Genomic DNA, 25,156 nt, shown 5'->3' with positions numbered 1-25,156 from the left:
TGGCTAGGCTCTAATCCCCAGTTATTAATCTGGGAGTTGCTAATAGAAGGCATTTTGTAGACATGACTAAAATCTACCATCAGTTGACTTTAAGTAAAGGAGATTATCCTCAGTATTCTGCGTGGGCCTAATCCCATCAATTGAGAGGCCTATGAGCAGAATTCAGGTTTCCCTGAAGAAGAACAAATTCCACCTATTGATTGCAGCATCAGCTTCTGTCTAAGACCGCCCAGTCGGCTTTTGCTGATGGCCTGTTCTGTGAATTTTGAATTTGCCTAGCCTCTGTAACTGTGTAAGCCAATTCCTTATGATAAAGTTCTTAATCTGTAGAAAATGTTTTAACGTGGTTCTGTTTTTCTTGCAGAACCCTGACTGACACACCCAGCCCAGTGCCAAGCACATCATGCAGAAACAACAAATGTTTACCAAAATGTCTATCTGAAAGTCATACAATGTTGACATTATTTACAAAACTACTTTCACTTACAGCTTGTGCTCCACCACTTCATCAAGATCTCTTTTCATTAGAAGTATATACATTGATTTTAAGATGCAAACTGACAAATAACACTTGCAACCGGTGAAGAATGCTATAAACAAAGTCAAAGCTTCCATATCTTCTGTCGCATACAAACGACAGTCATCACAGATCCTCCAACTCAGAATCAGCAGTGAAAGCTAGGAAGAGAACTCCATTCTTTATTTTCATAACAAAGAAATAAGCTCCTTTCTAAAAAACAAGTAGGTTTAAATTTTAGGAAATATGGATTTTGTTTCTGGGTTTCCTCAAAACTCCTCTTACTCATCCATTCTTTTCCTTCTTCATTTAGATTCCTAATTTATTCAGGACTGTAGTTTGTGTGGAATTATCAGTACCACATGAGTGAGGAAATACTGCAGAGCTAGGAGATAGACAACTGTGCTGTGGTACCGTCCAGCAGGGTGAAAGGCCTGTAACAGCTCTAAAGAAGATGGACAGTTACAGCAGACAAAAGTAAGTGTGAAGGGGCCAATTGCAGGCAATCTCCACGTATCTCAGAGTTGTGAGGATTAAATAAAATAATGTGTAATTCCTGCTTCTCATACTTCTCCACCAAACTATCCCCAAGAAAACTGAGAGGGTTACAGGGATCCCTTGAAGAATGGGGGAATAGCCCAAAGTATCCTCTTCATAACCCCCAAGCAAGAATTTCTTTAACGTATAAGATTTTACTTTAAAAACACAGGTGGCATTTATATTCTGTATTCATGTTTGCTATGGTATAAAAATACAGCTGTAAATTATTTACTATAATGTAAAAATAATATGCCAGAAGAGCAGCCACATTCAAGCTCTACCTTGGGGTCCAGCATGGTACCACATCTCCTAATCTGAGAGTATTGGGTGGTCCCTTTGAAAAGTACAGACGAATGTAAAGCACTTGACACAAGGAATAGTACAGAGCAGACACCCAATAAAGTAGAGCTATTATTATTATCATCATCACTGCTGTTGTTATCTCAAGCAAGGGATCATGGGCCTGTGAAAAATATAGAATCCTTTAAGCCACGCAAATGTGGTAAGACCTAAAGAAAAGTTTCAAGGAGCTACATTGTATATGGTTAGCAGAGCTGAGAAGATAGGCATAGGGCATCACAGATGAAGGAAGTTACAAAAAAAAAATTCCTTTAAATTCAGGCAGCTTTACAAAAGAAAGGTTACCACATTCCCCAAGCCTTCATACAGTGCCTCCTACTAAGTCTCTAGTCTCTTGCAGCTTCATTGAATATGGGTTTACGAGGACTATCAATGTGGTTCATTTGTTTTTCCAGACTCACCTCTTTCTCAGTCAGTTCCGCCTGTAAAGCATTGACCTTCTCTTTCAGGTCTTTGTTCTCTTTTCGGAAGGATTCTATCTCTTCTAGTCTTTCCCGATCATCTCTTTCTCGCTGTTCTTTCAAGCGTTCAATTATTCTCTCCTGTAAGGTAATTAACAAAAAAGAAGAGGTGAGAACCCATCAGTGTATATGCCAAAGCATATTGCAAAAGAAAATAAGAGGCAGTACATCTAAGAAATGCCCTACAGGAATCAACACACATAAGAAACTCAAAATTGGATTCGTGGGGAGGCTGTGCATAACAGCACTTGGGAAGGACAACCAATAACAGCTTTTGACTTGTTAATAAAAGTTAGTATCACTGGGTTGCAAAGGAACTTAATGTTCAAGTTCTGTGGCTGCTCTTGGTTCATGGTAGTATCCAGCAAATTTCTAGAGCAGCTCTAGAAGAGGGAGCTTCAGACACCAAGACTCCAGACCTACCACAGCCTCGCACAGGAAAGGGGAAGAAGTAGAACATGCCTCTTGGCTCCGCCCTCTTTGCTTAGCCTCTCCATTTGGCATCACAGAGCCTTCACTGGTTTCTGAAGACTGTTCTCTGGCTAGATGGGAATGAAGTGGGGCAGGACCCAAACCCTCCAGGACTTAGAGCTGGTACTCATTGTGAGAACTTGAGACAAAGAATCAGTCCATTGTGTATGTGATTTTCCAGTGTGTCTCAGAATGTTTACTTCTGTGTTTTTTCAATGGTTTCTTGACAGTCAGTAGAGAATCCAAAACACTGGCCGAGTTTGAACAAAGTTCAGCAGCAGCTTTATTTTATTGAGGGCTTACTACCTGCTAGGCACTGTGATGTGCTCTCCTCAGCAGCCCTCATCCCAAGAACAAGGGCAGATCCACTGCTCTTGGGGACAGTGTAGAGGTGAGGAAACCCAGAGCTCCGAGAAGCAAGGTGGCCCAGGTCATAAACAGAAGGCTTCCCACATCCCGGGCTCTCTGACTGTCAGCCACACCCATGAGACCACACTGCCACAAACATACACCTGGAGCCATTCAAGGAGGTCTGCCTTTGACTTTCACACTGAAATGAAAACACTGCTTTGTAGACTTGTTTTCCAAAAATAGGGAATGCCTGATATCAAAGTAAGAAACTTAAACACACACACACACACACACACACACACACACACGCACACGAAAATTCCATCTGCGTAAAGCCTGAGTTAGATTTCTGAAATTAGTTTGAAATTATCCATCACATATCTAAACTTCCTCTCGGATGGCCATGTTAAAAAATACTGGTGCAACAACTGTGGCCAAGGATCCTGATACTATCTTTTATATTCTGATAATTGCATAGTGCAAGACAATGCCTGATAAATAAGACAACTGTAAAATAGTATTTAATGCAGAGGGAAGTTAGTTTGAACAGTTAGCCTGTGATTTAAGATCCCCCGAGGAAGCAACCGTTCTACCCCACTGACAATAATTTATGTATCTAATGCTTTCGGCGAAGGAGGTACCTTTACTGTTTTCCAATTATTTAAAAACACTTTAAATGAAATATATTATTATAACAGAGGCGGCAGAAATATAACAAATGAATCTATTAATTGCCTATATTTGTTTCTTCCTGATTCCAGACCTAGTTTACCTACACGTGACAATGGTGAGTGGATGACTATGTGATCCACAAGAGAAGGAAATGGCCACAGTACATGGTCAATCTCTCAAGGGTTTTTAATGATTTCAGCAACTGAGCCCTTGCTGCCTTTTGCCTACGCTACAACCGATTACCCAGCCACCTCTCCATCCCATCCCTTCCACTACATGGCTGTTGGAGTGACATTTCTAAAGCTCCAAAAGGACCCGTCACCTCACTATTTGGAAACCTTCCCAGGAATCCCTCTGGCTGGATCACGTGGCATTTATTCCCACTTAGCAGCCTTCACATGGTTTCACTACGTGATCATCCTCCCAGTCCCACTTTCAAGAGGGCAGCACTAAAATCCTATGAGTCTTTTTGACCCACAGCTGGGCAAATCATCTGGCATACAACAAGCAATTAAAAGAGCTGAAGGAAGGAAGGAGAACTCAATTAGGGATCATCTTGGCTTCAAAGCAAAGGTAATAAAATTAAGCAGACATGTTAACAGCCAGAAGGTGTCAGAATCGTTTGGAAAGTAGGTCGATTTGCTCTAAGCACTTGTACTATTGACTGGGCATTGATGACAAAAAAAATCAACAAGCACTATAATGTCTTTAAGTGTTATTGATGATTCAATACTACAAAATATTTCTCCGTCAATCACAAAACCAATTTAACTGTCAGCCGCGCAGGGCCAGATGTCAAAAACATGTGTTAAAAGGCCCTAATATGCCATGATGTACTTGATTAACAACTAACTTGCAGAAATTCCAACAATGTGTTCTTGTTTTAGTCTTATTTGCATTGGCAAGCATTCCTTGTGCACTCATCTGGCTCTGCACAGGTCTAATCTATTTGTGCTTTATCACAGGGTGGGAACTAAATTACAGTGGCCTCCAGCTCCACTATCTGGCTTTCTCAACTGCTTATCTGCTATGTGGCTACAGCAAGGCTTGGCGAGACCAGCTTTATAAATACAGTGGGTTCCGTCTCTTGAGCTTCTGTGTGTCAATCCTAGAACCAAGTCATATTCAATCTTAACTCATGGAGAGGCATTATTCTTTGCACTCTGTTAATAGTTGAATAAGTTCCTGGAAATTAAAAGGAATAACATACTCCCTAGGATGCCATAATCCAGGGGAAATGGTGAATACTGCCTGATGGATTCTTTTCATCAGCCAAAAGACAGCAAATAATTAAATGTACTTAAAAATCCATGAGTTTTTATTAATCATTTTGTTTCACAGCATGCCTTGTTACAGAGGGATTCGTGCAATTAAATGTGGATAAAAATGGGACTTGTGAGCAAAACTCCATTTAAAGAAGATTGTGATGTTGCCAAAAGCAAAAAGATCTTTGAGTTTTAGTCTTATTCTATCACCTGTGAGCTACGTGGCCTTGGGATAGTCCAGAGGAGGTAGCAAAGTCTCCAGAAGGACAGCTTAGACAGGGTGGAAATGGCTTCCAGGAGCGGTGGGTTGAGAAGTTAGCATGTGCTATGATTAATTAACGATGTCTCTCTAGGCCCAGAAATGGGGGATGATGCTGTACATGTCAATATTTTTATTTCTGGGCAAGTCATTTCACCTCATTGAGCCCATTTCCCATCTTAAAATGGAAGAGCATAGATTTAGTGTTTCTCAAATTGTAGCCTTCTGACCACTTGGATCAGAACCCTTTGGTATATTTAAAAATCAGAGGTTCCTGGGCTCCACAGCAGAGCAGCTGAATCAGAATCTCTAGGAAATAGGACCCAGGAAACTGTATTTTAAGAAACCTCCTGGATGATAAGATTATTTGGATACACACAAAGGTTTGATGCATACTGGAATACTTAAAATAAATCTTCTATTATTTGTCCTAAGATAGAGAACCTTGCCAGTTCCTATCCAACGGTTTTATCTGTGCTTTTCAAACACACTAGGCATTCTGATTTTGGCACCTTTAAAAAAATTCCCTCCACATCCATTGCTCTATGTTTGCTTTTATTCTTCATCGCTATGAAAAGTTAAAAAACAGATGCAAACAGAGTTTGGAAATAAATAGCTCACAAAGCTGGTACACAGAGCTCTTTTGTTTGACTTGAGCATCATAATTTTTAAAAATCTGAACTTGAATGTTTTGAAATAGACCAGGGACCTGCAGCTTACCATAGCCACCAGTATTCCCTACTACACTTCAGCAAAGCCACATCCCTCATTTTTGTTCCCTCCCTGGCCCTTCTAGTCATCTAAGTTCTCAACTCCTCATCTGTGGTCCAATTCAGATGCCATGAGCCTGAGATTGCAGATCAGCAAACTGAATAATTCATTGTCAAGGGAGTTCCAGGACAGCATGAAACTTAGAGGTCAGCTAATAAAAATGTGTATTTTGAAGATGAGGTACTGAGACCCTGAGAGAAAAGGCTTGCCCAGGTGATGCAACTATCAAGCGGTAAAGACAGTTCAAGGGGCCAGACTCCCACAGACCTCAGATTCCTTCCCAGACACCCGCTCAGCCTCAAAGGAAGTACTTAAATAAAGGGAGTAGTTTCAGATTTGGGAATTACTTTGGGATTTAAGCTAGAATAAATCAAATCTTAATAGGGTCCAGAAAAAAAATAAAAAATCCTGCCAAGAATTCATGACATGAAAAATTATATGGTATATGTTTACTTCTGTGACTTTTAAGAAAGAAGTCAAGAGGTAGAAATGGGGTGATATCATACAACCCAAATATGCTAAATGAACACATAAGCATTAATAGTTTTTGAACAAACATCCCCTCATTCCAATTTTACAAATAAAACTAGTACAGAGAGCTCTGGAAATAAATTATTAAAAGATGAAAGGAGACTATCTTTCCCCAAAAAAGTCATCTTATTAAATAGTCTTATAAGCTTTCAAGTAAAACCTTATAATTCTTATAATTTAATCCTGAAGTTATAATCTTTCAAAGTTTAAATTGTTACAGGATTTATAACTTTATTAAACAGCAACTGTTTCTCCTCCATGGATTTTTTTAGCAAAATTAATTTGGAAATACATACTAAATATGATGTCAAATAAGGTAACTCAATGTCAAAATGTACATTCTTTTTCTTACAAAAGCCTCATTTTAATTGTTTGCTGTATTTTATTTTATTTACATCCTGGGATACATGTGCATGATGTGTAGGTTTGTTACATAGGTAAAAGTGTGTAATGGTGGTTTGCTGCACCTATCAACCCATCACCTAGGTATTAAGCCCAGCATGCATTAGCTATTTTTCCTAATGCTCTCCCTCCCCCCACCCCTCCCAACAGGCCCTAGTATGTGTTGTTCCCTTCCCTGTGTCCATGTGTTTGCATTGTTCAGCTCCCACTTATAAGTGAGAACAGGTAGTGTTTAGTTTTCTGTTCCTGCATTAGTTTGCTGACGTTAATGGCATCCAGCTCCATCCATGTCCCTGCAAATAACATGATCTCATTCCTTTTCATGGCTGCATAGTATTCCATGGTATATATGTACCACATTTTCTTTATTCAGTCTATCATTGATGGACATTTGGGTTGGTTCCATGTCTTTGCTATTGTGAATAGCACTGCAACGAACATATGCATGCATGTATCTTTATAAGAGAATGATTTATATTCCTTTGGGTATATACCTAGTAATGGGATTGCTGAGTCAAATGGTATTGATTGTTCTAGGTCTTTGAGGAATTGCTGCACTGTCTTCCACAATGGTTGAACTAATTTAGATTCCCACCAACAGTGTAAAAGCATTCCTTTTTCTCCCTAGCCTCGCCAGCATCTGTTGTTTCTTGACTTTTTAATAATTGTCATTCTGACTGGCGTGAGATGGTATCTCACTGTGGTTTTGATTTGCATTTCTCTAATGATCAGTGATGTTGAGCTCTTTTTCTTGTGTGTTGGCTGCATAAATGTCTTCTTTTGAGAAGTGTCTGTTCATGTCTTTTGACCACTTTTTAATGGGGTTGTTTGTTTGTTTCTTGTAAACTTGTTTAAGTTCCTTGCATATTCTGGAATTAGACCTTTGTCAGATGGATAGATTGCAAAAATTTTTCTCCCATTCTGTAGGTTGTCTGTTCGCTCTGATGATAGTTTCTTTCACTGTGCAAAAGCTCTTTGGTCTAATTAGATCCTATCTGTCAATTTTTGCTTTTGTTCCAATTGCTTTAGACATTTTCATCATGAAATCTTTGCCTGTGCCTATGTTCTGAAGGGTATTGCCTAGATTTTCTTCTAGAGTTTTTATAGTTCTGGGTTTTACATTTAAATCTTACAATTTTTAATAGGACCATGAAGACTAGCCCTAGAGTCATGGGTCTTTTTGTAGCTTCCTTTTTTTTTCTTTTTTCTTTTTTAATAACTTTTTAATTTAACTCCAAAAATATGTTTACCCATCTTTTTAGAGCTCCTAGGTTTTTATCATAGAGCCTTGGTTCTCAGACTAGAGTTTACATCACGATAACTTGGGGAACTTGCTAAAGTTCAGATTCCCAGGCCCTATGAGGTTCTGATTTGGTAGGTATAGATGGGGCCTAACAATAGAGACTTTCAACAGGAACTTCCTGGTAATTCTGAAGTAACAGAAGAGAAGCCTTCTTTAGGATACACTGGCCTAGGAAACCCATGGGCATTTAATCTAATTCCTCCATTCATCAAATGGGAAATTTGAGGCCCTGAGAGAGACAATTATTTGCCACGCTCACCCAGTTAATTAATGGCTCCCCAGTTAATTAGTGGCATAGGTGGGACTGGCCCCTAGGTCTCCTTCCAATTACTTCATTACCCCAGAGTTTATAGGCTACTGTAAGAGGGAATATAGGAGATAATGCTATTACTCTAGTAGGGCATCCCAGAGGAGTACCCCCACAACATCCCATGCATGTGTGGACAAATCCTGCAAAGTGATGCAGGATCAAAAATGATGAGAAAGATGAGGAAAAAGAACATAATAAAATCTATTCCCACACTTAAAAAGTTAACATTTCTTTTCTTGGTTTCAAGCTAAATTTGAAAATAATGCCAATAACATGGGCCTAAAAACTGTGCCAGCACATTCCATGTCCAACCAACAAACAAGCCGTCCCTCCTGAGAATTCCTAGAGAACTTTACCTGCACTGGCTTTTTGATATTCAGGAAGTGTTGGAGGAGAGGAGAGAGCATATGCCAACTCAACTCCAGGGTCTGATACCTACAATAGGTGCCCAGAGAATGAATGAACTAATTTAGTCAGAATGAAATGGACTAGAAATCATTTTAAAGGTAAGTAAACATCAGAATGAGCTGTTTGCCTAAAGGATTTTATTCATTCATTCATTCTTTTATTCAAATTAATCCCCTGAAATGTAAATCAGAAGGAAACCCTCAGGATGGCATCCCATCCCCTTCAACATAAAAGCCAATTTTTAAAAATCTTGTCTCACAAGGGCCTGTGAAATCTGCTGCCCTTCCTCTCACCCACACCCTTGTACTTGCTCTCCCCTCTGCCAGGGCTTTCTCCCTCCACAAGGGCTCCTGGCTCACCACTCACTTTCTTCAAGTGTTTCCTTAAATGTCACCTTCTCAGCAAGCTCCTACCTGGCCATTCTACTCCAGCACTCCCTGTACCCCTCCCCGCCTTCTTTTCTTTTATAGAAAATATTACCCTCTGAAATCCTAGGTATGTCACTTATTTATTGTCTATCTCCCCATCACCTCCACTAGAGTCTAAACTCCGTTAGAGCCAGGATTTTCACCCATTTTCTTCTCTGCTGCATCCCAAGGCTCAAAAGAGACCTGTAACATGATGGGGGCTCACTCCGCCAGTATCCAAAACTGAGTGAGCATCCCTGATGCAGGTTATGCTGGGCACAGGGAATGGAAAGATAACACACACATAGCATATGTTTCTTGGGTTTGGAGTCTAGCAGGAAAGAGAAATTAAAAACAGATAAATGAACAATTAAGAATGTGACATGAGCTCTGGGGAGTTTATGGTGTTCCTGAGACATAATGGGGATACCTAGGAGATGTCCCTAAGGAAATGATAAAATAATAATAATAGTGATAACATTACATCTACTGTTCTGAACACATTCCATATTTTCATGCATTTTCTCCTCAACATACTCCACTGAGGTGGCTACTATTATTACCCTCTTTTACAAATGAAGAAACTGAGAGGTTAAGTAATTTGTCCAAAGTAGAAAGTATCAGACCTAGGATTTGATCCAAGGCCGTCTAGCTCCAAAGTCCACATTCTTGACTACTGCACAATACAACTTCTCATGAAGCTGACCTCTCAGAAGAGGAGGAATTAAATTAGCAGAAAGTGAGGAATATCCTCAGCTGGGGAATAGCATTTAAGGCAGGAAGGAGTATGGTACACTTGAAAATCTAGAAGCCCCACATAACTAGGGAACAGAGAACCTGGAAAAAGAGAAATGGGGGATGAGGCTGGAAATGAAAGAAAGAACGAGGGAGGGAGCAGGCACACAGAGTGGGGGCTTGCCAGATCAGATGGGAGAAGGGACCCTGGGGGCCAGGTAGAGGATTTCAATTTATGTCATCATAAGAGCAATGGCAAGCTAGTGAAGGTTTTTAAGGAGAGCCAAGAGTGATGTAATCAGATGTGCATTTCAGAAAATGCCCCTGACTGGAGTGTGCCAAGTCCACTGAAGAGGGCTTGTGTGGGAAGAACAAGGACCAGCTGGGACTGAAGGTAGTGTTAGCAAAAGAAGAAAAGCAGGCACATTTAAATGCATTTGGATCAACTTTCCCCAACTCTGTTTCCCCATATCATGATTCCCCAGTTTTTGAGTGCACGCTCACCTTCTCTGACAGAGCTTCCTCTAGCGTTGCCAGTGCAGTATCTGTATTACTGGAATCCGTCTGCAAGGACTTCACTCTGTCTTTCAGGTTGGTCAGTTGCTTGTCTTTATCCCTAAGTTGTTCTTGCAAGTTTTCAATCTAAAAATAAAAATCAATATTTTGATGCATATTTGATTACATATCCTGGGCCAAAATTCCTGAAGTGGCTCTATTAATAAAAAAAGAAAGAAAAAGACCTGAAATGATAGAAATTGTCAGTAGCTTTGACTTAGACTCAAGGCCATTGTGACGAAATCTTCATTTCTCCATTTAGTTCAAGTCTGTATTTAAATGGTGATACAGAGGAGCAGAGTATCTCCCTCCATACAAAGGTAACGCCTCCTGACACATATGTAAGCACTATTATTTCTTTGTATTTCTATCGCTTTTACCAGCCTTTTAGGTCTCAAGTCGATAGGCTTGAACTTGGTACACTGAACCAGGGAAATACTATGCAAGATTAATTCATTGATTAAACGGACATTTACTGGAGAGCTCATTCTGCAGCAAGCACCATATCAGTATATGGCAGATCCCATGTAGCCATTCACTCACTTCTTTATTTCAGTATTAAAGTTCGTGATATGCCAAATGTTGTCAAGTGGCTGTTTCAAAGTAACCACATGAAAAGCCAAGTAGGTTATCACCAGCAGACTGTTAATGGGAAGAACTTGTGATATAAGTCAAATGTAGCAAGTACTAAACACTCCATTTGGCAACTAAGTCATGTGCTGGCAACCAACCAGCCACTTTTATCCACTATCTGCAGCCTGAAATAAACACGCCAAATAGCCGATTATAATGCCTGTCCAGGAGCAGCAGCAAGGACTTTCTCCTGGGCATTGAGGACATTATCATTCATGTTTTTATTCTCTGCTTTCAAACCATGTATTTCTTATCTAAGGATTTAAAAAAGCCCCACTATACAAACAGTTTATTCGTATTAAGGGTTTTAAAATGACAAGGAAAAAAAGCAGTACAACTCTAAGATAAGTCCATTCAAAATATTTGCATTCTGCACCCAGCTTTCTCAGGGAATCATTCCAAAAGTATGTTTCACAATGTACACTCAAAGAAATTTTTTGATTACTTGATTCTCTTAGCATGTATCTAGAATGGTAATCCAAATAATAATAGTAATCCCAGTAGTAATGAGGAGGAGGAGATGATTACAATGACAATGGAGGTGGCAGCAGTAGCAGCCTCAAAAATAGCTCTGGATGCAAAGACAATGGCTCTGCTGACCTTCAATCTGGAGGACATGGTCTTGGCTAATTTTTTCAATGGCTACAATGGAAACCCGTAAACTTTGTGGCCTAACAAAGATGAAATTTTTTCTTTCTTTCTTCCAGCCTCCTTCCATCCTTCGTTCGATCTTTCCTTCATTCATTTTTTTTTCTTCTGCCTTGAGATAGACAGCTTAGAAACTCAGGTTGTAGGTCAAATAATTATTCTTTTCCTTCATCAAAATGTAATGTGTTCCCATCCAGCTGCCACTGTGAAAATTCATTGCCACTCTGTGGAAAACACAGCAATTCAGAAGTACAATTCAGAAGGCATAATCACCTCCAGTCAAAACAAAGGCTTCCTCCCTTCCAGACAAATGTTCACACAAAAATACACATGAGTAAGAATATGGATGGTTATATGTCAGAATGATACTGGTTATGTGGAAGCCAGCAGCTGAGAGGACTGACCCTTGGAGACAGTGTATGTGATTACTTTTAATACACCCATGGATACATTTGTGTACACATGTGTACACAAATCCACAGTGGTTCTGAGTAAACTGATTATACCCACTGGCCCACCCTGGGAGACAGTGCCCTGGGCATAAGATGAGGACATCAGCCTTGGGGCAGTAGTAGGCAGCAATTTCAAAGGATTTTGGGCACGAGAAATAGAGGCCAAAGGAAAAGTGGCTGTGCACTTATGTCACAATCCCTGGGGCCTCCTCAAATAACCAGAAAGACTAGGGAGACTGAGGAGCAGGGTCCTACTGGCATGCAGGTAGGGGTTAAGAGCTAGAGAAATAGGGATGGTGGAGACTGGAGACATGCGATCTGTTTATCTCACATCTAAGAACCCAGCAGAAGAGCCAATTATACTGCAGGCATGACTGACTAACAGAGCTGGAATTAAAGATGCATTTATTGAGCTAGGGATGCACCACTTAAAGAAATGCTACAAAAAGATCACCAAGAATGACTCTTAAGAGAAAAAAATAAGGTACAGAACAGTGTGTAGCATATAATCTCTTGCATAAAATTTGAAACACTTATAAATAGATATATCTGGAAAAAAATCACAAGAAATTTTAACCTTTGTAGGGTAAGGTCTAGGAGGCAGAAGGAAGAAGGAGTTTCTGGTTTTCATCTTTGTACAGTTGTGTAGATTTCTGCTTGAATTTTCTAACCATGTGGGTTTTATTATTTTAAAGTGTCAATCAGGGTTATCCAGCTGGTAAAATTATGGGCCATTTTTGGTTTATATTTATATATAAAATAATAAATACTATACACATGAGTAAATAATAATTTAATAAATAACACAAATGCCTACTTAATACTAAATTGTCCAAGTTGCCAGCAGTTACAGATTGTTGGTATATTTATTTATTTTTTTAATGGGATCTAAATTTTTTTTTTTTAATTTTAGGTTTGGGAGTACATGAGAAGGTTTGTTACATAAATAAACACGTGTCAAGGGGGTTTGTTGTACATAACATTACATTGCCCAGGCATTAGGCCCAGTACCCAATAGTTATCTTTTCTGTTTCTCTCCCCCCTCCAACCCTCCCCACTCAAGTGGACCCCAGTATCTGTTGTTCCTTCTTTGTGTTCGTAAGTTCTTATCATTTAGCTCCCACTTATGAGTGAGAACATGTGGTATTTGGTTTTCTGTTTCTGCGTTAGTTTGATAAGGATAATAGCCTTCAGCTCCATCCATGTTCCCACACAAGACATGATCTCATTCTTTTTTATGGCTACATAATATTCCATGGTGTATATGTACCACATTTTCTTTATCCAGTCTGTCATTAATGGGCATTTAGGTTGATTCCATGGTTTTGCTATTATGAATAGTGCTACAACGAACATTCATATACATGTGTCTTTATGGTAGAATGCTTTATATTCCACTGGGTATATACCCAGTAACAGGATATTGGTATATTTAAACCATGGCCTATTATGCAAGTATTTAAAATCCCGTTTGCATAGCATTGCTAACTAAATGAAACTAGTAGAATCTTTAAAAAGCAGAATGTAAAATAGTATGGCATTAATTTTGTAAAAAGAAAAAATTATTGCATAGAACAAAAATGTATATAAGGAATTTACTAAAATGTTTTATTTGGCAATGGGATGACTAATGATTTTACTTCTCCTCTTCATGCTTTTCTGCATCTGCCAGTGTGTTTTCATTGAGTGTAAACAGAATAAAAAGATATTTTAAAACCAACTACAAAATATCAGAATGGTTCTTTAAGTGAGTTTGGAACAATAAGTTTTTGCTTTTTAAAAGGACTCTGCAGGAGAAAATAATCCTTTCATACTCCAAAGATGACTGAATTCTTAAAATTTAAACTTAAAAGACTAGAGAGAATATAAAATTCTGTACCTTTTAAAAAAGTACTGCATAGTTTTCTCATGTTCACAAATTGTTATGACATTTATATGAAAAATGTTGGGAACCTTTTTCTTCAAAGGGTGAGGTTGTGCAAGGTTCAAATAGCAAGAATTGGAAAATAAGCGAATTGAAAACAAGGGTTAGGATGCGAAGCCTTGGGGGTGGAAAGTGAAGGGTTTTTTTGAGAAATTTCATTTTGCAGAAATGGACACCACCTTAGCAACACAGACAACAAAGTATGAGATAGACCTGAGCACAAGGGAGCTAGAGAGAAACCCTCCCCTTGCCTTTGACCTGAGCTGCCTTCTGGTCATGGCTGGGAAGATTCAGAAGGAGCCAGTACTGATGAAGCAATAGCTGCACCTTCTGGGGCAGAAACCTGGAAAGGGGGTAAGAGAGGAGGAGAGCTCAGACCTTGGAGGTCACTTGACAACCCTAATCCTAATGGCTTTAGCTGACTTCTGAAGCTCTGCCCAATAATTAATGGGGTCCTTAACTCTGGGCTTGCAAAGCCTGAGATGGGCCAATGTTCAGCAGGGGAGCTTTGTTGTGAATTTCACACAAGTGTAGTCCTCAGCACAAAAGGGGCCATTGACTAACAGCCACAGCCTCCTTGACTCCACATCTGCTCCTCTTTCCATTTGGTCTCCATGCTGCAGCCAAAGGTAACCTTCCCAATATGCAGCTCTAACTGTATGACTTCCTTCCTTAGAACCCTTCAATGGCTCCCCATTGCTCCCCAAATAAAGCCCAAACTCCCTGATATCACACATGAGGCCCTCCAAGGGATGGTCTGTGTGATCTTCTACAATCCCTCAGCCAAGCCTGGCCCTGCCAAATCACTAGTGCTATTCCCTAGCACGAGGATCTCCTTATATCTTCCCTATCTTTGCCTATTTCCTCTTCTTGGAGCCCTCTTTGCACTCCAACTTTTCACCTATTCAAGCTCTACTCAAACCTTTAGATATCAGCACACTCCTTGCCTCCTTCAGGACTCCTTCTCCAACCCCCAAACCAGGTTAAGTCCCCTAATCTGCATTTTTCATACACTATTAAAATTGCTTCCTTACTTATCTATTTCCACAACTTGGCCATGAGCTCAATGAAGACAAGAGCTCTGTTCTACTCACTGTTGTATCTCCAGCTGCAGCACCCAATTGTTGGCAACACCACATATTAGCTTACTGAATGAATGAAAAAAGGAAGGAAGGAATTCTAAAGTGGCTTGTGTAAAAGGAAGAGGCCAGAGTAGGTGACGGCTGAGTCCCTTCAGCTCTGAGATTCTACAAAGAAGTAAAGACATAATAAAAATTGATGGAGAAGGTCTATACATAGCTTAAAACAGAGGACCTAAAACACACTTAGGCATCGTTACAGTTTCAAATATACCCAAATGTATCTTTCCGGTTGTTTTCATTAAAAAATTCCAAAATTCATTCAGTAATAAAATTTATCTTCTCTCTAAGACTTGTCTCTGGATTTTGTATTACCCACACCTAGAGTATCAGTTAATGTTATTAGCTAAAGCAACAGAAACAGCTCAGTCTGATTTTAGCAGAAAAATGGGGAAATTCACAAAACTGCCAGAAAGGCTAGAAAATCAGGGTCAGGGAAAATAGTATAGAATTGTGCCCTAAGTTTTGATGCAAGTGGTCTAGTGCAAACACTGTTGCCCCAACTGCTGAAAACTAGACATGGAGGCTTACAGTACAGTGAGCTCTGTCCCATTCGTTCTGCCTTTGGCCACAGCACCCAACTGTGTTGGCAATACTACATATTAACTTACTGAATAAATGAAACAAGTGAGAAAGGAAGGAACTCTAACAAGAGTGGCTTCAACTGACCCCTGGACACCACCACTAGCCCTGCGGTCATGCTGCCCCATGACCTTGACTTTGCAGTCCCTGCAGCAGAGAGAGGGTCCTTCAGAATCCCAACATTCCAATGACACTGGGGCAGGTACATCTAATGAGGAAAGCCAAGGTAAGGCATACAGCCCAACTGCAAGGAAGGCTTAGAAACCAAGTGTTAGCAATTTCATCTTCCATAGTGAGATGTTCTTCATAAAATCAGCACAAAGTTCGGAGTCTGGATGGCCAAAAATTATGACCCATATCCACAGCACCTAGGGAGAGTTCCAGTGTTAGCTCTTGAGCCAGCAAACTCCACCATCCTAAAACAATTGCTCTGGACTTTCTTTCTCTCAAGTTCCTACAGGCCGACAAGGTTAAGGTTTGACTCAGACACTTCTCCAAATATGGTCCCTGCAACTCTTTGTTACCAGTCTTTGACAAGACAACTACAGAAATCATGAGTGTGTATATAGCATCCTAATATGCAAGAACATGATCCATGGACCTGTCATCATGAGCAATGTATGGACAAGTTCAGGTGTTGTTGAACCCGTGTCGCACGTGGCTGGAACTGCGCACTGATCAAGTGTACAGTAAGACCAGATATTGTTCCATGACAGATTGAAAATTATTTAAAAAAGAAAAGACTTGCTTGGGGAGCATGAATGCACAGGTCTGCCAATCTCTCCCTGTCCCTCAGAGGTACCTTTTGCAGAATGCCAAGGATGCTCCTTGAGTGGAAAAGGCAAGGCTGGTTGCTACTACAGGGCCTACTAAACCATGGATTTAAACACAAAGATTTAAGTCAACCCATTGTATTAATTTTCTACTGTTGCATAACAAATTGCCACAAACTTAGCAGCTTAACAGCATCAGATCAGAAGTCTGGGCATGGCCTGATTGGTTTTTCTGCTGAGGGTCTCACAAAGCTAATATAAAGGGATCGGTTTGGCTAAGTTCCCATCTTGAATCTGGGGTCTCTTTCAAGCTCATTCAGGTTGTTGGTATTATTCAGCTCCTTGCTGGCTGCTGGCCAAGGTTGCTGTCAGCTTCCAGAGGCTATATACAAAGGCCCTTGCCACATGGTACTTCCCTCCCTCTTTAAAACCAGCAACCAAGCATTTCTCCCATATAAAATCACCCTCCTGCTTGGAATATCTCTGACTTCCCTGTCTCTGACCTCTAGCCCCAGATTTACTGTGCTCATGTGGTTAGGTAGGGCCAACACAGGTAATCTCCCTTTTGATCAACTTAAGGTCAATAGACTAGTGACCTTAATTACATCTGCAAATTTCCTTTTGCATAAAATGTAACCTAAGCATAGACATAACACAAACAGGCACATAATATGGGAACCATTCTAGAATTCTGCTTATTATGCCCATATTTTTTCTTTGAAATAAAAACATGTTGGTCTTTTAGATCTCTTAAACAGAGGATTCTGTGAGTGGAATTTATTCAAAATGGAGGAATTCTCCACTCTAATAGGATGTGTAACATTTTAATATGGCCAAAAAATAGAATAAAAATTTGAAAACAAACTTTCAGCTTATAAAAAAGTAAGTATTGTATGCAGCAGACCTCCTTCTTCCATTTCTTTTTTTTTTTTTTTTTTTTTTTGAGATTGAGTCTCACTGTGTTGCCCAGACTGGAGTGCAATGGCACGATCTCGGCTTCCCGGGTTCAAGCCATTCTCCTGATTCAGCCTCCCAAGTAGCTGGGACTACAGGCGTGCACTACCACACCTAGCTAATTTTTGTATTTTTAGTAGAGATGGGGTTTCACCACGTTGACCAGGCTGGTCTCAAACTCCTGACTTCAAGTGATCTGCCTGCCTCGGCCTCCCAAAGTGCTGGGATTAGAGGCATGGGCCACCGCAACCAGCCACCTTCCTCCATTTCTTGAACCGATCTCCATTCTTAAGCAACATAGGTTCCCAGCATTAGGGTCTATTCAGGAAACCTGCTTTAATGAGATGACTATTTAGAAGGCAACATACAGCTGTCTCCAGTCAAAAAGCGGCCTCACAACTTTCAGCTAATATAACAATGTCATGATGAGGAGGAGGAGGAGGATGAGAATGATGAAGATGATGGCCATTATTTATTAAGTGATTCCTACAACCCAGGCACTGTACTAAAAGCTTTCTTTTAGACATTTGATTTTGAGATAATTGAAATTCACATGCAGTTATAAGAAATAATACAAAGAGAGTCCTTTTACTCTTTACCTAGTTTCTGCTAATGGTAACATCTAGAATAATTATAGTAAAATACTATAACCAGGGAATTGACATTGATACAACCCAACGGCCTTATTCATATATCATGAGTTTTTATATGCACTCATGTGCATTTGTGTATTTGTGTGCATCTGTATTTAGTTCTATGCAATTGTACCACATGTGTAGATTTATGTGACCACCACCAAAGTCAAGATACAGAACAAGTCCCACACCACAAAAATCTCTTGCAATGCCCTTTTATAGCTGCACACAAATCCCTCCTGCCTCTGTCCCATCCTTAACCCCTGGCAACCATTAATCTCTTCTACATTTCTATAATTTGGTCATTTCACAAATGTTATATAAATAAAGTCGCACAGTATGTAACCTACGGGATTGGCTTTTTTCACTCAGCATAATTCTCTGAAGATCCATCAAAGTTGTTATAGTTAACAACAACTTCTTCCTTTTTATTGCTAAGTAGGTATTCCATGGCATGGATATCCAGGCTTGCTTAAGCATTTACTTGCTGAAGGACATTTCAGTTGTTTTTAGTTTGGGCTGTTACAAATAAACAACTATGAACATTCAAGTATGGGTTTTATTTTTTTGGTGACATAAGTTTTCACTTTTCTGGGACAAATGCTAACAGAGCGCAACTGCTGGGTTGAATGGAAGTTGTAATTTCTATTATATAAGATACTACTGCACTGTTTCCCAGAGTAGCTTTACCATTTTACATTCTCATGAACAGTGTGTGAATGATCTGGCCTCTCTACATCCCCACAAACTTTTGGTGTTATCAGTATTTTTTATTTTGGCAATTCTTATAGGTGTGTAGTGATATATCAATGTAGTTTTACTTTGCATTTCCCTAATGGCTAATGATTTTTAACATCTTTTCATGTGCTTATTTGCCATCTGTAAATCTCTTTCAGTAAAATGTCTCTTCAAGTCTTTTGCCAATTTTCTAAGTTTTTTGTTTTACTATTCACGTTGTGACTTCTTTATATACTCTAGGTATTAGTCCTTTGTCAGATACATGGTTTGCAATTATTTCCTCCAAGTCTATGGCTTGTCTTTTCATTTTCTTAACAGGTCTTTCACAGAACAAAAGGTCCAATTTATCAGTCTTTCCTTTCATGGATCATGCTTTTGATGTAACTTTCAGGGTTTGTTGCCTAGTCCTAAATCATGAAGATTTCCTCCTACAGTTTTTCTAACAAATTTGTACTTTCATGTTTTACCTTTAAGTACATAATCTACTTTTTGTTATTTTTTGCATAAGGTGTGAAGTTTAGGTCAATGTTCATTGTGTTACCTGTAGATATCCAATTGATCCAGCATCATTTGTTTAAAAGGCTATCCTTCCTCCACTGGAAAGCTTTTGCACTTTTGTAAAAAAACACTTAGGCTTATTTGTGTGGCTGTATTTCTGGGTCCTAGTCTGTCCCATTAATCTATATCTCTATCCTTCAATAATATCACATTGTCTTGATTACAGTAACTATATAGTAAGGCTTAATATTAGTAGAGTGAATCTTTTAACCTTATTCTTTTTTCCCCAAGATTGTTTTAGTTATTCGGGGGGTTATGCCTTTTCATAAGAAATGTATAAAAAGTTTGTCTATGTCATCAAAAACCTTTGGTGGGATTGTGATAGGAATCTCATTAAATCTATATAGTGCTATTTGAGCAGAATTGACACCTTTACTATGTTGAGTCTTCCAATTCATTAATACAATACTTATCTCAGTTTGTTTAGGTCTTCTTTAGTTGTGCTCATTAACATTTTATAAGTTTCAGCATACAGATCCTGCATGTTTTCCTAAGTTTACATCTACATATTTTCTTTGGATAACTGTAAACAGTCTTATATTTTTAATTTTATCAATAGCTTCCACATATTCTGTTGTTAGTATATAGATATGTAATTAAACTTTGTATGTTGATCATGCATCCTGAGACCTCAGTGAAGTCACTTACTAGTTCTGGGAGTGAGGTGGGTTGTTTTGTTTCATTTTTTGTCCCTTTTTAAAGATTCCTTGGGATTTGCTATGTGGACAACAATGTCATCTTCAAAAAAGGATGACACTTTTTTCTTTCCTTATTGCAGTGGCTAGGGCTGCATACCAATAGTGAGAATAGACATCTTTGTTTTTATCCTGAATTTACAGGGAATATACTCAGTCTTAATGGTGAAAAACAGATGTTCGCTATAGGTTTTTTGTAAATATGCTTTATCAAGCTGAGGTAGCTTTCCTCTGCTCCTAACTTACTAAGAATTTTTATTATGAATGGGTATTCAATTGTGTAAAGTGCTTTCTCCGTGTTAATTAACATGTTTTTTCATCTGTATCCTGTTTATACAGTGGATTATAATAATTAGTTTTGGTGTGCTAAATCAGCCTTGCACACCGGGAATAAATTTCACTTGGTCATGGCATATTATCTTTTTATACATTTTTGAATTTGATTTATGTAATATTTTGTTGGAGAGTTTTATGTCTAAATTCATGAGAGACAGTCATCTATAGGGTTGTTGTGGGGGTTTTTGGCTTTATTCTTTTTGTTTTTTAATTTGATACTGTCTTTTTCAGGTTTGGGAATCAAAGAGTTACTGCCATCATAAATTAGTAGGAAGTGTTCCCTCTCATCTCCTATCAGGGAGAAACTGAGTAAAATTAGGATTAATTCTTTAACATTTTGGTAAGATTCTCCAGTGAAGCCAACAGGGCTTGGAAATTTCTTTTTCAGGAGCTTTTTAACTACACCTTCAACGTATTTCATGGTTTTAAGACTATTTGGTTATCTATTTCATGTTGTTTACTTTTGGATACTTTGTGATTTTTTAGAAATTGGTCCATTTCTACTAAACTGTCATATTTATGAGCATAAAGTTGTCTACAGTATTCTTCTATTAGGTTAATAGCCACAGGAACTGTAATGATAGCTTCTGTTTCATTTCTGATATTGGCAATATACATCTTCTTTATTTTTCTCAGGGTTTCCAGAGATTTATCAATTTTATTTATGTTTTCAAAGAAGGAGATTTTAATGTTATTGATTTTCTCTGTTGTTTCTATATTTTCGATTTTATTAATTTTTGCTCCATTTTAATTATTTCCTTCCCTCTATTTAGTTTCGGTTTATTTTGTTCTTCTGGGTTATTGAGGTAGGAACTTGGAGTATTCATTCAAGATCTTTCTTCTTTTTTCATATAAGCATCCAGTGCTTACATTTTCTTCTCAGCACTGCTCTAGCTGCATCCCACACATTTTGATATTTTGTGTTTTTCTTTTCATTCAGCTTCATGTATGTTTTTCCTTTGAAACTTCATCTTTCGACTATGGGTTACTTAGCAGTGTGATGTATAACTTTCAAGTGTTTATAGAGTCCCTTGTCTGTCTGTTATCAATTTTTAGTTTTATTACATTATGATCATAGAACATACCTTATATAAATCCAGTTTGTTCAAATTTGGTGAGATGTGTTTTTGCAATGCAGGATATGGTTTATCTTGGTGAATATTATATAGTACTTGCAAATAATGCATTTCAGCAGCTGTTGGGAATATTCTATAAATAGCAATTAGTTGATAGAATTGATCAGTTCTTTCCATATTTTTCTAATTTTCTACATTTAGTTTCCTGTATTTAGTTTCTTTATTTAGTTCAATTGCTGCTAGTGGTATGTTGAAGTCCCAAACTATAATTGTGAATTCGTTTATTTTACCTTTCAACTCTAATAGTTTTTCTTTCATGTATTTTAAAGCTCTGTTGCATATACATTTAGGATTGCTTTATCTTCTTGGTGAATTACTCTGTTTTATTACGATACAATGTTACTGATGGTCCATAGTAATTTTTTCTGCTCTGAAGTCTACTTTATCTGATATTAATATAGCCATTCTTGCATTTTAAAAATTAATGTTAGAACAGAGTGATGTCAGTAAGATGGCAGAACAGGAGTTTCCAGTTCTAATCCTCTGACAGAAACATCAATTTGAACAACTATCTATGCATGAATAACCTTCATGGATGCAAATTAACCTAGGAGTAAGTAATTATACCCCCTGAATGGAGCACAAATATAAGAAAAAACTCAGTGAAGAGAGTAAGAACAGTTTCACATTATCCAATCAGCCCTTCCCAAATCCCAGGTAGTGCAGCAAGGGGAGAGAGATACACGGGGAAAAGACAGTGAAATGAGCACCTGACTTTGCCAAGGATCCTAGCACCAGGCCTACTCCAATGAACCCTGGCTCCCCGGCTGGCCCCTGAGAAGTCAGATTCCAGGCCCACTCTATCACCAGGCCAGCCCCTGTGGGCACAGCTTTAACAATTCCCAGTGAGGATCAGCACTAGGCTAGCCTCCAAATACTCAAGACCAGGCACATATCCATAGACCCAGGCACCAGGCCTGCCCCAGCCCAGGTCAGCCCCAATGAGCACAGCCTCCAGGCTGTCCCCCATGGATACAAGCTTTTGGTCTGCACCGATAGACCCAGACAACAGGCTCATCCCTGTGGACCCCAACCAAAGCTGATCCCCATGGACATAAGATCCAGTCCCACCCTAAATAACCCAGGTTCCAGGTCTCTACCATGGACTCAGTAATGGACTTTCCCATGTAGATGCTGGCTCCAGGCCCACCCCCACATACCCATGGCTGGCCCCATGCAACCAGGTACGAGGCCAGCCAGCCCAAGGACTCTAGCAGCAAACCTGCCCAGACTCCATCTCATGGCCCCTCTAAAATCTCTGGACAGGCTAACAGGTGAAGGCCTTTCCCTGCTGAAGCCAGTCTGTAAAGACTAGAAAAGGAGTATACTTCTTCAAATGTGCAGACAAAAATTCAAGGCCACAAAAATCAAGAATAATCAGGGAAACTTGATACCACCCAATGAACAAAATTAAGCATGAGTAACCAACTGTAAAGAAATGACTATCTGTAAACTGACTGGCAAACAATTCATAACGATCATCTTTAAAAACCTTAGTAAGCTACAAGAAAACACAGACAACCAAAGAAAATAAGGAAAATAACACACAAACAATAAAGAAATACATAAAAACAAGAAAAAACAGTAAAACATTCTGCAGCTAAAGAACATGACCAAAGTTGAAAAATTCCACTGGGAGTTTTGGTATAGTTTGATTTGTTTGACCCCTCCAAATCTCATGTTGAAATTTGACCCTCAATCTTGGAGGAGGAGCCTAACGGGAGGTGTTTCACTCATGGGAGTGGATTCCTCTTGAAAGGCTTGGTGACATCCTTGCAGTAATGAGTGAGTTCTCACTCTATTAGTTCCAATGAGAACTGGTTGTTTAAGATTCTGCCACCTTCCTCTTCTCTTCTTTTTTGCCATATGGTGTCTCCACACACCAGCTCCTATTTGCCTTCCACAAAAAGTGGAAGCAGCCTGAAGCCCTCACCATGCTGACGCCAGCATCATGCTTCTTGTACAGCCTACAAAACCATAAGCCAAATAAACTTCTTTCCTTTATAAATTCCTGAGCCTCAGGTATTCCTTGATAGCAACACAAATGAACTAGGACAAAATTCAACAGCAGATTTAATCAGGCAAAAGAAAGAATCCTCAAACTCAAAGAAAGATCATTGGAAAGTACCAACTCAAAGGAAGAAAAATGTTAAAAAGTCTATGGGACTTATGGGCCACCATTAAGCAAAGCAATATATGCATTATGAGAGTCATAGAAGAAGTAGAGAAAGAGAAAGGGGCAGAAGATTGTTTAAAGAAATAATGACAGAAAACTACCCAAATCTGGAGAGGGAAATGAGTATTCAGATCCATGAAGCCAAAAGAATCCCCAATAAATATAAAAAGATCTTCACTGAGATATAATATGATTAAATTCTCAAAAGTCAAAAACAAAGATAATTTTAAAAGCATTAGGAGAAAAGTGATTCATCATATAAAAAGGAATTTCCTTAAGACTATCAGATTTTACAATAGTAATTTGGAGCCCCAACCAAGCACTGTGGCATGGCACATTCCTATACTATCAGCTAGCTACGTGTGAAGTGAGGTTGTAGGATCATTTGAGCCCAGGAATTCAACTCCAACCTGAGAAACATAGTGAGACCATGCCTGTTAAAAAAGAAAGAGAGAGAGAGAGAGAGAGAAAGGAAAGAAAGAAAGAAAGAAAGAAAGAAAGAAAGAAAGAAAGAAAGAAGAAAAGAAAGAAGAAAAGAAAAGAAAAGTAAAAAGAAAGGCTGGGCAGAGTGGCTCATGCCTGTAATCCCAGCACTTTGAGAGGCCAAAACAAGAGCATTATGTCAGCCCAGGGATTGAAGACCAGCCTGGGCAACAGAGTGAGACCCCATCTCTACAAAAAAGGAAAAAAGAAAAATTAGCTGGGTGTGGTGATGCATGCCTGTGGTCCCAATTAATAAATTATTGTAGCTATAGTTATTTTTAATACTTTTGTAGAGTAAAAAGTGATTTATGCTCCACTATTACAGTTTTAGAGTACCAAAAATGTGATCAAAGTCTTACCTTTACAGTGAGTTTTAAACTTTTTTATACTTTCATGTTTTGGTTAGCATCCTTTCACTTCAACTTAAAGAATTCCCAGTAGCATTTCTTATAAGGCATGTCTAGTGGTGATGAGCTTCTCTCATGTCAACTTAAAGAACTACCACTAGTATTTCTTGTAAGGCATGTCTGGTGGTGATGAACTTCCATAGATTTTGTTTGTCTAGGAAAGTTTTATCTCTCCTTAATTTCTGAAGGACAGCTTTGCCAAGTATAGTATTATTGGTTGCCAGGTTTTTTTTTTCTTTCAGAAATTTGAATCATATAATCATCCCATTCTCTCAGCCTACAAGATTTCTTTTTTTTCTTTTTTCTTTTCAAAGACAGGGTCTTGCTCTGCCACCCAGGCTAGAATGCAGTGGCATGATCATGGCTTACTGTAGCCTTGACCTTCTAGGCTCAAGTGTCCTTCCCACCTCAGCCTCCACCTACAGACTAGCAGTAGTAAATCCTTACCTATAAATAATTAGGATAATCAGGATAATTTAATCCATTTACTTTAAATGTAAATAAATTACCTAATCAAAAGACATAGAACGTCTAAATTGATTTTTAAAAACAAGATTCAACTATATGCT

General features: G+C 38.8%; 1 protein-coding gene across 7 annotated transcripts in view; it reads right to left on the bottom strand.

The window, feature by feature from the left end:
* ERC2 (ELKS/RAB6-interacting/CAST family member 2) overlaps positions 1-25,156 on the bottom strand; it is a 980,330-nt gene that overhangs the window by 508,898 nt on the left and 446,276 nt on the right. For all 7 annotated transcript variants that reach the window (XM_063645317.1, XM_063645323.1, XM_063645319.1 and 4 more), the window contains 2 exons: positions 10,268-10,405; positions 1,819-1,959 (listed from right to left, as the gene is read on the bottom strand). In XM_063645317.1, coding sequence (XP_063501387.1) covers positions 1,819-1,959; positions 10,268-10,405 — 279 coding nt within the window. The remainder of the gene's footprint in view (positions 1-1,818; positions 1,960-10,267; positions 10,406-25,156) is intronic.

Source organism: Symphalangus syndactylus, chromosome 1, assembly GCF_028878055.3.
Source record: "Symphalangus syndactylus isolate Jambi chromosome 1, NHGRI_mSymSyn1-v2.1_pri, whole genome shotgun sequence".
Lineage (NCBI taxonomy): Eukaryota > Metazoa > Chordata > Mammalia > Primates > Hylobatidae > Symphalangus > Symphalangus syndactylus.
The sequence above is the reverse complement of the archived record's forward strand: the minus strand, read 5'-3'. Positions and strand labels throughout refer to the sequence as shown.